Source organism: Phaethon aethereus (genome assembly GCF_964289735.1).
Source record: "Phaethon aethereus genome assembly, chromosome: 12".
NCBI classification, from domain to species: Eukaryota; Metazoa; Chordata; class Aves; order Phaethontiformes; family Phaethontidae; genus Phaethon; species Phaethon aethereus.
Window position 1 is genome coordinate 13231039 of NC_138588.1, and position 16028 is coordinate 13247066.

At 37.3% G+C, this 16028-nt stretch overlaps 1 protein-coding gene across 1 annotated transcript in view; it reads left to right on the forward strand.

Annotated features, from left to right (window-relative positions):
• The window catches only part of DMXL2 (Dmx like 2), a 55688-nt gene that overhangs the window by 22990 nt on the left and 16670 nt on the right, over positions 1-16028 (forward strand). Inside the window, 13 exon segments of the mRNA XM_082005452.1 lie at positions 208-329; positions 1378-1467; positions 2835-2952; positions 4405-4524; positions 4996-5223; positions 5985-7666; positions 7970-8075; positions 9594-9763; positions 11115-11212; positions 11372-11537; positions 12512-12776; positions 13468-14561; positions 15590-15781. Coding sequence (XP_081861578.1) covers positions 208-329; positions 1378-1467; positions 2835-2952; positions 4405-4524; positions 4996-5223; positions 5985-7666; positions 7970-8075; positions 9594-9763; positions 11115-11212; positions 11372-11537; positions 12512-12776; positions 13468-14561; positions 15590-15781 — 4451 coding nt within the window.

Below are 16028 nucleotides of genomic sequence, written 5' to 3' on the forward strand. Positions count from 1 at the left end.
GTTTTAGTTATACAAATTAGCAGAAAGGGAGTTATTTTAAAGTTCAAAAATGGTGTTTCAATGCACACATTTGCTTAGGGTTTTTGCTTCAGTACTTTATGAAAATTATGTTAGGAACATATTCAAATTTTGTGAAATGGATTGTAATAGACTACATTTGACTGACATTTTTTTCTTTAACTATGAAATTTTTGTGTTTTCTATTAGGTACATACTGCAACTCTGCTAGTGCTTGCTTTGTTGCATCTGATGGCAAAAACCTGAGACTCTATCAAGCTGTTGTAGATGCACGAAAACTTCTAGATGAATTATCTGACCCTGAATCATCTGTAAGTTTTATGTAGCAATGGTTTGAAAGTATTAAAATAAAACTAATTAAGGTAACTTTTTTTTTCTCCCTGTAGTGGTTTGTCTTCACTTAGTTCTGTATAATTTTTGTGACATTCTGTGTATAGGATCTTAGGCGTTATACCTTGCATAATTACATCTTTTGCAGTTGTCTGTAAACATTAGCAGACAGAAATGTAGCCATTACTACTAAAAGTGGCTAGACTGAAAGACAATTTCCCTGACAGGTTTCTCCAACCTGTAGCAGGTGGGGAAAGGAAAAATAGGATTTCTTTCTTTGTCTTATTAAAAGAGGGGAGTGAAGAGCAAGTGTGAAGGTAAAGACAGAAGAGCAAAACTTACGTGTATACATCTAAGTTACATCTAGATATGAGGATGGCAGAGATGGTGGGATAAAAGGGAATCAGGGCAGGTTATTGCTAAGAGTAATATTAGCTTTTGTTTTTTCTGTAATAAGCAGTTTCTTCATCCTTTTTTATCTTTAATTTCTGTGACTTTAAGCAAAGTAAAACCTGACCTAAAGAAGTACCTTTCCTTTTTTTTTTTCCATTCTTCTGTTATAAGTTATCCTACAAGATGGAGCCTGTCAGTATCCAGATCAGTCTAAGGAATATGTTCTAGGAGCAATGATTGTGAACATTCCAGCAAAACTCAATAGAGCATTCAGTTTATATATAAGCTGTACTGATTTATTTTTTTATTGTGACAAAAACTGAAGCTTTAAATGAAAGTGAAGCAGTATATTTGAGTTTCTCGTGGCACAGATACTATGTTACATTATGAAAGGATAAATCTTTAAATAAACAACATTTGACTTCCCTAAAAACTGGTGTGCTCTCCCCATGAATAACTGTAGACTCACAACAGTCCAAATGTCTTGGCAAACACATTATTTGTACATGCCAAAATGACAACAGGAAGAAGTCTGTTATGTTTGTGCCAACAAAGAAAATTAAAGCATTGGTTTATTGCAAATGGCTGCAATTTCAAGAGTACTGTACTAACTCTTCTCATTTTGCTCTGTTTCAGAAACTTATTGGGGAAGTGTTTAACATTGTGAGCCAACAATCTACTGCTCGACCAGGATGCATTATTGAACTTGATGCAATAACTAACAAAGTAAATAAAGGGTTAACTGTTTAAGAATATCACATAGAGGTGTTTAATAGCTTTGTCTGTTAATTAACCTGATCTGTTGAAAAGAGGTAAAAGAGATGACATTTCTCTATGGTGATAATGACTGTCTTGAATTTTTCTGAATGTTGAGATACCTTGAACATTTTAGTCAGACAACTTTCTTTTAGCTGCTAGGAGCTCAAAGCCTGTTGTTAGAGTGTAACAATATTTTTCTAAGCATAAATCTTGATTAAAACTTAACTAAAGACTAGTTTGCAAACCATCATAATTTAAAGGGAAAAAAATAACATTTCCCCTCAAACAAACAAAAAGATGAACACCATTTTAAAAATGTAGACCTAAAAACTAGATCTAACTATTCCAAAATGTAGGAATCATAGCCATGTATTACTTCAATTTTTCTGTCTGTCTTGTTTATCTGTTAATGAATACAGCTATACACTTCAGACAACAAGGAGATAGTACTACAACTTGTTCTTACTCAGTTATTTTGATCATATATGTTCCAGTGCTGTTTTCTGTTAAGCAGCAGCCTGTGAAAACAGTGTGCTTTACCATCTCTTAATTAGACATCTGTATGTTTTTGTAACTATATATAAGAAGTATTTCTCTATTTGTCAATAAATTTCTATGTCTTTTAAGTATTAATCACATAGGATCTTCAATTTTAAGTTCAGATTTACAAAATATTTTTCTAGAATTTTTATAGATGAGTACAGGGAATACTCTCTTTCCATGTGTCTCTGGAAAAAGAGGGTGTTTTGCAACATGAAAACTTTGCTATCACTGTCTTTGGGGGACATATTTTCCCTGCCTCCAGGAAAGGATTTCACTGCCAGCAGCCTCCTTTGTAGAGAGGTGGAGGTACTGCAAAGAAATCTGTTGCTATCAGGAAGGACAGCTGTTGAGATATCAGAGAGAAGGAAAATCTCCAATTGATTCCCTTTTTTAGGTTTCCCAAGCAATTCACTGCAGACATGTCTTCCCACTGAAGAGGGATAAAAGTCTAAGAGTTTTTGCCATTGTCATTTATTCAACACCTAAAGAAATAAAACCCAATCAGATATGAATTCATCTGTCAATAACTGCAGCAAAAATATTATTACAGAATTTCTCTAGTATGGTAGATCTCAGTGAAATTATTTGACTGTACAAACAATAGGTTCTAGAATACGCTGTTCTCAATATAAGAGGAAAATGTTTTGTTTTTCTGATGCATTAAAATAATTTTCAACATTATAAAAGAAAGTGATCCTCATCGGTAGCTAAATTGCACAAAAGAAATAATTGCATTAGTACAAAACGTTGCTATGCTGTTCTGGAAGCATAACTATTGCTTACTGTTTCAGTGTGGCTCAAACACACAATTGCTTCATGTCTTTCAAGAAGACTTCATTTTGGGATATAAACCACATGAGGAAGATGTGGAAGGGAAGGAAACGGAGATATTCTTCCAGCCATCACAAGGTATAGCATAAAAATAACTAATATGAATGAAGTAGGTACCAAAAACGTTCTTAAAGAATACTGAAATCTAGCTGGCATATGCTAGTTTCCTTTTTAATAAGAATCTGAATAATTCAGTAAAATAGCTGTTTCATGTTGCTCATATGAATTGTTGTTCACATGGTAACAGTATTAAACAAAGGCATTCTAATTTGCTTAGAGTGAAACATTTTAACTTCTATGACAAAGCCCATTTTTCAAAATGTTGTATGTTATAGACAAAAATGTGTACAAAATAGAAGTGTATTTTCCAGCATCAATATGTAGTTCCAGGTGATAAGGTGAATATATCTGACTTCCAAGTTAATACAATTCCCCAGAAAGTAACCGGGGAATTTCGTAGTAGACTTAAAACTTTAAAAGAAAAAGGAGGAAAGCAGGCAGGTGGGAAAGAGTCTTCACAATCTAGAAAAATAGTTCAAACTGATTGGGAAGGCAAATATATCTAATAAATCAGATTTGCCAGTAATACTCAGCTTATCTGTAAGTCAGTCTATCTCTTTATTTTTGTAGTTCTTCTATAGCCATGAACAAACAAAATGTCAAATTGAAAAATGAAATTTAGCAAGAGCGCTAGATTCTCCTCCTGGGATGGGGTAATCCTAGTTCAAAAGCAAGTGCCAGATTCTCCTCCTGGGACAGTTTAATCCTGGTTATACGTACAATTTGGGGGATGAGAGGCTGGAAAGCAGCCCAGCAGAAAGAGGGAGTTTGGGTTGATGGCAAGTTGAATATCAGTCAACAGTGTGCCCTGGCAGCCAAAAGGGCCAACCATGTCAAGGGGTGCATCAAGCATGGCATAGCTAGCCAGTTGAGGGAGGTGATTATCCCACTCTACGCTGCACTGGTGTATTGTGTGTACTGTGTGCAGTTTTGGGCACCTCAGTGTAAGGACATCAAACTATTAGAGTGTGTCCAGAGGAGGGTGACCAAGATGGTGAAGGGCTTCAAGGGCAAGACTTACAAGGAGCCACTGAAGTCACTTGGTTTGTTCAGCTTGGAGAAAAGAAGGCTGAGGGGTGACCTCATCGAAGTCTGCAAGGGTGGCAGTGGAGGAGGGTGCTGATCTCTCTGCTGACCAGTGATAGGACGCAAGGGAATGGAATGAAGCCTGTCAGAGTTCAAGGAGCATCTGGAAGACACTCTTAATCATATGGTTTAGTTTTAGCTGGTCCTACGAGGAGCAGGGAGCTGGACCCGATGATCCTTACAGGTGCTTCTAACTTGAGATATTCTATGATTCTATGTTATTAATGGTACTGTTTGAATATTTTGTTTTATAATTGAGCAATTTCTTTCAAAAAGGAAAACAGGGGTTTTTAGTATCAATCATTTTTAGAGAGTCTTCTATTATTAAAAAATATTTATGTTGAACACAAACTTCATGATAGTGGTAATATGTTTAAATTACAGGGTATCGTCCACCACCTTTCTCAGAAAAGTTCTACCTAGTAGTAATTGAAAAAGACAGTAATGGCTGCTCTGTTCTTCAGATGTGGCATCTTCATCTCAAATCTGTGCAAGCCTGTTTAGGTGAGTGAGTGACTGTAATTTTCTTAGAGAAAGACATATATTTTAGATAATATGAAAGAAAACTTAAAGCTTGGTAGTGTACTTTAAAACAAATTGTGTCACCTTTGTCAAGCAGAAGCCCCAAAGTCAGGAATCTTTGGAATAATTTATCAATGCAATAGAAGCAGTAAGATTCCTTACAAAGATTGGTTGCATTCTATACCCATCACAATATAAAAATTTATTGATAAGGTAAGTAACATACTTAAGCACTGGATTCTTCATTTTAAACTATCAGTATTTCAGGATGTCATTGGGTATCTTAAAATATAGCATGTAATAAAACTAATGTAGCCTGCAGACTTCATATAATTATTTTCTGTGTAACTTAAGCACTGGTAAGAAAAATAAACCTGATTCTAGGATATTCATGCCTCGTCCTTACTTACAAACAATTTTTTTTACACTGTTGGCAATATTTTTTTTATATAGCAAAACCAACTGAAGCTACTTCATCAGAGAATAAGCTTAGTGTACCTGAGCAAAAGACTGTGGATTCTTCTCCAGATGTATCACCTGGCATAAGTCCCATTCCACGATCTTCATCAATTGCTAATCTTCAGACTGCTAGTAAGCTCATTCTGAGCTCCAGACTTGTGTATAGCAAACCCCTGGATCTTCCTGTTGGTGTAGAGGTAATAAGAGCAACTCCATCAGCAGGTAAATTTAATGTTTTTTCTATCTAGTTGGTCCACTAATTTACCTCCTAGTTTATAGCATTGTACATAGATATCCTCAGATAGATATATAGGTTTCCTCAGCCTATCACATTCTGATTTACTGATGCAGCCAACACAGGACTAAAAAGGTGCTCTCAAATCACTGTGTCCCTGTCATATTACCCTTTCATAAATGTATCAAGTCCCCACAGGAAAGCCATTCCTGAAATTTACTGCTCTAATAGTTGGAAACTTAACTTCTAGTCTTAATTTATTAATGAACAATTTATTCCCGCTTGTTCATCTATCAACATTAATGTGTTGGGTATAGACCATTTTTTTTTACCTGATGCACTTACCACTTCTTCTGTTTGTCTGTCTGTGTCTCTCCTGTCTTTTTTTTTCCCCTTCCCTCTTAAGGTGTCGTTTTGGTAGGCTACATGAACCTAATGTTAATTTCCTTAATCTTATCTGATTAAGGCTTTGTATTCCTCTCATTATTCTAACAACTATTCTCTGAATTAGTTCAGTTCCACCTTACCTTCTTTGAATAGTGACTAGAACTGCAGATGATTACTAATGTTCAAGCTGTAAGACTGTTATCAGTCTGAATACATTTGCCCTTACCCAACTCTAAATTAGAAAACTAATACCAGGTTGTAAAGTTCTCTATCAGTAGTTAGACAGTATTCTCTCTGCCTTATTTTATATAGGCATTCTACTTTATATTTCTAAAAGAAAGTATGTTTGTTCTAACTTCAGGTCACCTGAGTTCTTCATCAATATACCCAGTCTGCCTTGCACCTTATTTGATAGTAACATCATGTTCAGACAACAGAGTGCGATTCTGGAGATGTACTGTAGAGACAGAACTAAACAGCAAAAATGAAGAAAGGGAAACGTATCACTGGAGAAAGTGGCCTTTAATGAATGATGAAGGAGAAGACAACAGCAGTACAGTGAGCATAGTAGGAAGGCCAGTTGCTGTTAGCTGTTCTTACACAGGACGTCTTGCAGTAGCATACAAACAACCCATACAGCATAATGGGTTTGTTTCCAAAGAATTTTCCATGCATGTTTGTATACTTGAATGTGAGTCTACAGGAGGATCAGAATGGGTTTTAGAACAGACAATTCATCTGGATGATTTAGTTAAGGTTGGAAGTGTACTTGATTCAAGGGTCAGTGTAGATAGCAATTTATTTGTTTACAGTAAATCAGATGCTTTTTTGAATAAAGACAAATATCTGGTGCCCAGTATCAAGCATTTGGTGCATTTGGACTGGGTGTCAAAAGAAGATGGTTCACATATATTGACAGTTGGAGTTGGTGCCAACATCTTCATGTACGGAAGACTTTCTGGAATTGTAACGGATCAAGCTAGCAGCAAAGAGGGAGTAGCTGTCATTACTTTACCACTAGGCGGTAGCATAAAACAAGGCGTAAAATCGAAGTGGGTGTTGCTTAGATCAATTGATTTGGTGTCCTCTGTAGATGGCACGCCTTCACTGCCTGTTTCTCTGTCCTGGGTGAGAGATGGTATACTGGTAGTGGGAATGGACTGTGAAATGCATGTTTATGCCCAGTGGAAACATGCTGTCAAGTTTGGTGATGGAGAAAGTGATGTTTTTACTACTGAAGACTCAGCAACACAAGATCCACTCAAAACAAGCTTGATAGCGAAGAAGACCAGTGTAATTGATGGGGCAGGTATTGTGGATGATGTTTTTGGCACTCCAACTGTAATTCAGGATGGTGGCCTTTTTGAAGCTGCTCATGTTCTTTCACCTACTCTCCCCCAGTATCATCCAACCCAGTTATTAGAACTAATGGATCTGGGTAAAGTTCGTCGAGCCAAAGCCATTCTGTCGCATTTAGTTAAATGTATTGCAGGAGAAGTTGCAATAGTTAAAGACACAGAAGCTGGAGAAGGAACTGGTCCTAAACGCCATCTTTCTCGCACCATTAGTGTAAGTGGCAGTACTGCAAAGGATACCATCACAGCTGGAAAAGATGGTACTCGAGACTACACAGAGATAGACTCAATTCCCCCACTGCCACTTTATGCGCTGCTTGCTGCAGATCAAGATGCCACTTATGTTTCTGAAGAAACTTCTAAAATACCTCAGGGCTCTGAAGATCATGCTAAGAAAAAAACAGAGGATCAGTACTCAGATCTATTCCAGATTCAGCCTGTTACAACTGATGACTTTATTGATTTCGAGCCTGAAAAGAGAGAGAGTAAATCCAAAGTTATTAATCTGTCACAGTACGGTCCGACTTACTTTGGCCGAGAACATGCCAGTGTACTTTCAAGCCACCTGATGCACTCAAGTCTGCCAGGCCTCACTCGACTGGAGCAGATGTTCCTTGTAGCTTTGGCAGACACCGTGGCCACGACAAGCACTGAGCTAGATGAGAATAGAGATAAGAATTACTCAGGTTAGTAACTGACTTATTGAATTAACATTCTTCTTGTTCTTAGCTAAGGTAAACTTACTCCTTGAGTATTCTGGGATAACAAAGCTGAAAGCTATCATCAGTTTTTCACATTAGATACAGTAAAAGAGAAAAAAACTTGACTATAAATCTCTGCTTATATTTCATACATAATAAATAACTTACAGTTCAGGTTCTCAGCAAGTTTAGAAACATACATTCCTCACATGCTGCATCTGATGTTATGTATATGCCTCTTGTAGTCAGCTGCATGTTCAAAAGTCAGTATTTTATATTTCACAGGAAGAGATACCTTAGATGAATGTGGCTTACGATATTTGTTGGCTATGCGCTTGCACACCTGCCTTCTAACATCACTCCCACCACTGTATCGAGTTCAGCTGCTTCACCAAGGTAATTCTTGGAGCAAAGTATTGCTTTAATTTGATCCACTTCAGCTGAGAGGATCTGGTTATGTTTGATTTATAATATTATGGTATTTATATTATCTGCATGTTTATTTTAGATTATACCTATTCCATTAAGGGCCTTATCTTGCAAAGGCTTAGTTGCAAAGCGTCCCACACCTGGGTCTGGGCAATCCCTGGTATCAGTACAGGCTGGGGGATGAAGGGATGGAGAGCAGCCCTTCTGAGAAGGACTTGGGGGCACTGGTGGATGAAAAGCTGGACGTGAGCCAGCAATGTGCACTTGCAGCCAGAAAGCCAGCTATATCCTGGGCTGCATCCAAAGCAGCATGGCCAGCAGGTCGGGGAAGGTGATTCTGCCCATCTACTCTGCTCTGGTGAGACCCCACCTGGCGTGCTGCATCCAGCTCTGGAGCCCTCAGCACAGGAAAGACATGGACCTGTTGGAGTTGGACCAGAGGAGGCCACAAAAATGATCAGAGGGATGGAACAGCTCTCCTATGAGGACAGGCTGAGAGAGTTGGGGTTGTTCAGCCAGGAGAAGAGAAGGCTTCAGGGAGACCTTACTGCAGCCTTCCAGTACTTAAAGGGGGCTTCTAAGAAAGATGGGGACAGACTTTTTAGCAGGGCCTGTTGCGATAGGACAAGGGGTAATGGCTTTAAAAGGAGAGAGGTTGGTTTCGACTAGATGTAAGGAAGAAATTTTTGACAATGAGGGTGGTGAAGCACTGGCCCAGGTTGCCCAGAGAGGTGGTAGATGGCCCATCCCTGGAAACACTGAAGGTCAGGTTGGATGGGGCTCTGAGCAACCTGCTCTAGTTGAAGATGCCCCTGCTTATTGCAGGGGGGGTTGGACTAGATGACCTTGAAACGTCTCTTCCAACCCAAACTATTCTATGATTCTATATGCTTCCCTACTATGCACTGTGAATAGCAAAAAAGTATAGTTCTAGAACAGAAGAAAGATTCTGCCCCATTCAGTTTGAGGCATGAATAAGTTCCCCAACCAGGTAACATACAGATTGTATATATTTCATTGTTTCCGGTGGAGGAATGACGATATTGCTTTACATGTCTTTAAAGATTATTCTATTATTTTCATCACAGCAGGTTTTTTCCCATGCTCTATCTGAGTAAATACTGTTGTGAAATATAGGAAGGAAAAGCAGTTACTACCTAAACCGCAGACAGAAAGCTTTAAGCAGAATGGGTCTGCCTCTGCATAACAGAGTATTTTTCCTTCAGTCTTTCACCATATAACTCTGGTACATGTATGAATGGGATACTGGAAAAGAATGGAAGAAGCACTAAGGAGAGGACATGCCTAGTGAGCAAATAGATATTTCAGCTGTTCCTTTAGCAGCTCTACTTCCTGTTGAGGGAAACAGTCCCTCTCAGATCTAACTCTTGTGTTGGAGATTCCACTTTGCATTTCTGATATACTCCATTTGCTTATTAACAAGTCTTAATCTTGTGAATTTTATTATCTCATGTTATTGTTTAGGCCTATCTACTTGCCATTTTGCATGGGCTTTTCATTCTGAGGCAGAGGAGGAGTTGATCAATATGATTCCTGCCATCCAGAAAGGAGACCCACAGTGGTCTGAACTAAGAGCTATGGGCATTGGTTGGTGGGTCAGGAATATCAACACGCTCCGAAGATGCATTGAGAAGGTACTTCTTATTGCTTTCAAATTATACGTACATGCTACTAGGTATGCCTTAACAGATACGCACGGTGACCTGTATATAGCAGATTCCTTTGTACTCCAGCCCAGCCAGGAGACTGCATAAATAGTTTTTTCTGTGCCAACTGATGTCAGCAGTCCTGGCTTACAAATGCCATTATTTAGTAGGAAGATATAATACAACTGATCTAGGAAAAAGACATTTCTGAAGCACCTAATTTCTCCTCCCCACATATTTTACAGTATGTTAAAGATCATATTAAGTACTCCTTTTTAAGAAGGATCTTGTTTTCAGATATGAGACACAGTATATATCTATAGATTAAACAGGGAATTATGCTTTGAGTTCAGTAGTGGGTTTTATTTAAGGAATAAATATCTAAAAATATTAAGTCAATAAAAACTATACAAAATTTGCAAAAAAAGCTCTTTATATTTTTTTATAATGGAACACCATAGAGCATAAAACATTTGAAATGCAAATAAATGCAGGTTTTATATATCTGAAAAGTTGCCAAGTTACTGGTTTATAGAAATATGCACCTATATTATGTAAACCCAAAATAACACCAAATCTCATTTGCATGCAGAGTTTTCTTATAGGCAGTCTAATAATGGAAAAAAAAGCAATATATTTTTGAGATAATATTTAAAACTGTTTCTCATAGGTAACCAATGAGATTTAAATCCTTACTTTAGTAAGAATTTCAGTTTTATTATAACTTGAAGTCTGATGGATTTGAATAATTACTAGCTTTTGCTTTGAAGTACAACAAATAATGCAATTCCTGAAATGTCTGTAGAACAGAAGTACTTAGTAGTTTACTAAATTTCCAAGTCATCTGTAGTAAAAATACATTTTTAAAAGTCACAGGATACTCAGAGAATCCAGGAGTAAAACTTAATTATCCTAGTACTCCAAATCAAATGCAATCACATTTCTTGAGTCCTATACAAAAACTAAACAGTGTTCATTAAAGAAATACTTGTATTAGCTTAAGTATATGTAAAGAATGGATCGCAAAGAGGAAATTCACCCAATAGTATGAGTTACTGTAGCACTTCTGTAGAAGAGATTTTTATTTGCACTTTTGTAATGTCCCATTATGGTTGAGAGGGGTTAATATCTGCAGTAGTGCTGTTTTTCTGACTCTTAAGAATATTTACAGTGTAATGAGAGCTGTCACATATGAATAAAACATTTCAACAGAAATTACTGTTGCTTTGTAGAAATAATATAGTCATCTAGACCATCCTCCCTGACAGAGAACATATGTTATTTAGCTAAAAGCAGCCTTTATATTTTCAGTAATAATAGAATGTTTTGTTTACTACAGGTTGCAAAAGCTTCATTCCAGAGGAACAACGATGCCTTAGATGCTGCACTTTTTTATCTTGCTATGAAGAAAAAGGCAGTGGTATGGGGTCTTTTTAGGTGAGTTCTGCTAACTGTAAGTTTGATTAAACCTTAATTGAACTAGCAGTGCAAAGCAGAACTCACTCAAGACGAGAGTTTAATTTAAAGTGATGTTAAAGTGATTGTATGCTAAGGTTATATAATAAGTAGTTCTATACGTTGCATTTCTTTATGCAGGTCCCAACATGATGAAAAGATGACTGCCTTTTTCAGCCACAACTTCAGTGAAGACAGATGGCGCAAAGCTGCTTTAAAAAATGCTTTTGCTTTGTTGGGAAAACAACGCTTTGAACAGTCAGCTGCGTTTTTCTTGCTAGCAGGTTCACTGAAAGATGCTATAGAGGTATCCACTTTTGTGAAATTAAGTTTCTGTTTCTAATTTGAACTATGTAACTCTATCCTTACAAGCTGTTCTGCTGGTCTTTCCACAAATTGTGGCAGCACAAATGATACGGTATGTCTATACATGACCCCCTTGTGCCCTGCAGACATACCATTTACCTCCACACTACTGCAAAAATCAGTTTGGAAGCTGATCTGAAGGCCAGAATAACTGTTCAGATACAGCAGTCCTCAGTGGAAGCACTCTTGGCAACATCAGTCATGACCCTTCTGGCAAAACTTCCTGTTTGATCAGCACAGTTAAGTTGTTGCACTCTGTTCAGCCTCCAGCTATTCTGCATGACCTATGGTTACAGCATTAAGTAAAAAAAGAAGTCAGAGTTCTCTTCTGAAGCTACCCTAGGATCCCTTTTTAGTGGAGCTGTGATATTGCCTGCCACAAGGGAGATAAAAACTGTGAGCAAGATCATAACCTAAGCAGTACCTCTCAGAAGAGAATGGGAATTAGAGAATCTTTAGCTATCCTGCCTATTTTTATGCAGTAAGTTTGTCTTTACCTGAAAACAGGTTTTTCTTTAGAGATGGAATTCTGCAGATGAGACTGTGTGAAAAATCTCTTACCAGTGATTTATTAACATTAAAGTTGGAAGTTATGTTTATTCTACCTGGTAGAATAAAAATAAACATCTTTACTTCTGCCATATTAATTTTTGACATGCTGATATACTGCTATGCATATCGTAATACCTGAAATAGAAGAAAGTACACCTTTTTCCAAACACAGAAGAAAATGTTGCTTAGATACATATCACTTACCACATTTTTGACTCAAAGATGAATATATACTTTAAAGAACAGATATGATGAGAAAAAAAATTAGCCGTTCTGTAAACATACATTGCTATTCACTTCATTGTTATTTTAAACAACTACTTCTCCCTCATAAAGCAACCTTTTCCCTACTTCTTATCATAGGTGTGCCTTGAGAAAATGGAAGACATCCAGTTGGCTATGGTTATTGCTCGTTTATATGAATCTGAGTTTGAAACCTCTGTCACATACACCTCCATTCTTCATGAAAAGATTTTGGGTTGCCGTAAGGATGGAGCTGGGTTCAGCTGTACTAAATTACATTCTGATCCATTTCTGAGAAGCATTGCATACTGGATAATGAAAGATTACACTAGAGCACTAGACACGTTATTGGAACAAACACCTAAAGATGATGATGAAAACCCAGGTAAGGGGAAAACATTTATCTGATGTGACAAACTTAAGACAAAGCAGAGAAGGAGAAATACTTTGTGTGTATGTCTGTAGTCTCTTCTCCTGAGATGCCATTATGCTGAAATCATTAATTGATGTATGTACTGGCCTGCTCAATTTCTTCTTAAAAAAAAAAAAAAAATCTTCCAATTTCTTCCAAGGACTTGTCTTTAACCTCCCACTATCTGCTGTCAGATAAGCTCAGGTGGGCCTTCTTTGTTTGGTATCTCCCTACAATACCTCTCTACGACCAAATGCTGGCTAGTCTTTATTCCAATGGACTTAAATTCTCATTCTTGCTTCTAGGAATCAGCAGTATTCTAGCAGGATTTCCTATTCTGTCTCTTCTGAGATTGATGTTAAGTGACAGGTGGCTACATAGGTTTCTGTGGCACATTCCCTCCTAGAAATCTCTACCTGGCTGATCATCTCAGCTTTTTTTAGGCTTAGTTGAGAAGAACAGTATCTTTCTACTCATCCATTTCACACCTTTAATCTTTTTGTGGGGAGTAAGTAATTATTTCATTTTGCTTTGGCAGCTAGACCCAAAATTGTCTTTGTATTTGTGTTTTGACAAATCTCTGCAATGCAGGAAATACTGCAAAACAGAATAATACCATTTTAAAGCCATTTTCAATAGATGTCATATCTGTTTAATTCCTTAGTTATTGTCAAGTCGTGCAATCCTGTGGTGTTCAGTTTTTACAATTATCTTCGGACCCACCCTTTGCTCATCCGAAGATACTTCAGCTCACCAGAAGGGACTTTGGCTACCTTAGGTCTAAAAACTGAGAAAAGCTTTGTTGATAAAATTAATCTTATAGAAAGAAAATTATTCTTCACTACTGCAAATGCTCATTTTAAAGTGGGTTGCCCTGTACTAGCTCTTGAAGTCCTTTCCAAAATTCCAAAAGTAAGAAAAAAGTCTACCGTAGCAGCAGAGAAAAATTCATCTAGTCCTCCAGTACAGGCTGGTGTTTCAGATTCCAAAGCCCTAAGTGCTGGAAGTGGTGATATAGACTGGTCAAAGCCAATTTCAACTTCCTTTGCTCTGGAGAATATTGTTGAATCTTCAGCACAATTTGACTGGAGTCAACCATCAGTAAAATTTGATGATGAGCCCCTTACTCTTGATTGGGGTGAAGACAAAAATGAGTCAGATGAAGAGGACAAGGATGTTGGTATAATCATGAAAAACTCAAAATCTGATTCTAAGAATGGAGAAGATGATGAGAGAACCTCACACGCCAACATCCCACAAACACCACATGGGGACATTTCTGATGCAGGAGACACTGAGGTTGATGTTATTGCTGAACAACTGAAGTTCAGAGCCTGTTTGAAGATCCTTATGACTGAACTGAGGACTTTGGCTACAGGTTATGAAGTAGATGGAGGAAAGCTCAGATTTCAGCTGTACAACTGGCTTGAAAAAGAGATTGCTGCTATGCATGAAATATGCAACCATGATGCAGGGGGCAAAGACTATTGTAAAACATATACCAAAGTAAATGGGGATCTACTTGATCACGATGATATTATGGATAAGCCAGACATTGGTTCGTATGAACGACACCAGATAGAAAGACGTAGGTTACAAGCAAAACGAGAACATGCTGAAAGACGGAAGTGGTGGCTGCAGAAGAACCAAGCTCTTCTAAGAGTTTTTCTAAGTTACTGTAGTCTTCATGGGGCACAAGGTGGTGGTTTAGCATCTGTAAGAATGGAGCTGAAGTTCTTGCTGCAAGAGTCACAGCAGGTAAAAAATTCAACTAATTTCTCTTCACAAGTGTGAACAGTTCTGGACTGTCAGTTTTGTCAAATGCTTGTTTGTGCCTAGATAGATGCTTCTTATGTTCTGGAAGTCCAATGATCGAGATCATTTTAACGTTCTTGAAGAAAGAACTTGGTATTTACCTGTGCTGCTATTCCACATCCTGATTACTTGGTTCTTAAGAATCTGTTATGTGACACTGAGGATTAGGCTACCTATAATTATGGAATATAAATGTTGCTGCAGCATTATATGTGTTCTAATGAAATAATAATGCTGATCACAGTATTCTAGATACCTATGTAATAAATTGAATTCACAGTTGCTGAAATATGTCAAAATCTCATTCTCTACACTTCTGCAAATCATGCAAGGAAGCTAGAAGGAATGGGATCTTAGCTGCAAGGCTCAACAAATAATACCACATCAGACAGGCTACTGCTCCCTTTTACTACATTATGGCATTTTCTACATTTATTTCACACAAAAGGATATATTTTCCAGTAAATGTTAATGACTAACCTGAGCTACCGCAGATAATCTGATACTGGACAAGTCATTTAACTTGCTCTAGTCCTGAATTTCTCACATTTCAAATAAGAGCAGTAGGTAATTGGTTTGGTGGTACTCGGATTAGCACATACTTTTAAGAATAAAAAAAATTCTGTTCATTTCCACTTGAGAAATTCACACCAGTTGAGTATTATGTCAACTCATGCTACTGCAAGTGCATTTTTAGTTAGTGTTTCTTAATAGACAATCCCAACACTAATGAACTACATAAAAATACTCTTCCTGCACTAAATCAAGAAGTGTTTCGGCAAACTTGGCTATCAGGTCTGATCCATGTTATTATAGTAAATAAGAACTTACTTTTGACATCAGTCACAGTAAAATCTTGTCTGCACTGAGTAGACAGCAGTGGAGGAAAACGTTTACGATGTAGAATTATCTTTATAAAAACTTTTTTCCTCAAAGCAATGATTTTAAATACAATCTTTTCTTTTAAACAGGAAACAACTGTAAAACAACTTCAGTCTCCACTTCCATTACCCACAACACTACCGTTGCTTTCTGCAAGCATAGCATCCACAAAAACTGTGATAGCTAATCCTGTGCTGTATTTAAACAACCACATCCATGATATTCTTTACACTATTGTGCAGATGAAATCACCACCACATCCTAATATTGAAGATGTCAAGGTAATGAAAAGCTTTCAGGAAATGCTAAACAATTTTTTTATAAAACGGAATGAGAATGCAAAAATAAAATGTGGTTTGAGTTAACTTTTCAGTACTTATGCTTTCACAATACTGACCTGCTCCCTCAAGTCTGGCAAACTGAAAATGCTAGTTAACCACTTGCTTTCTGACATCTTTTTGAATCCAATTAGTGCCCTTTCATCCAAATTCTAGTCATTCTCAGGAACCTATTCCAAATATGAATGTT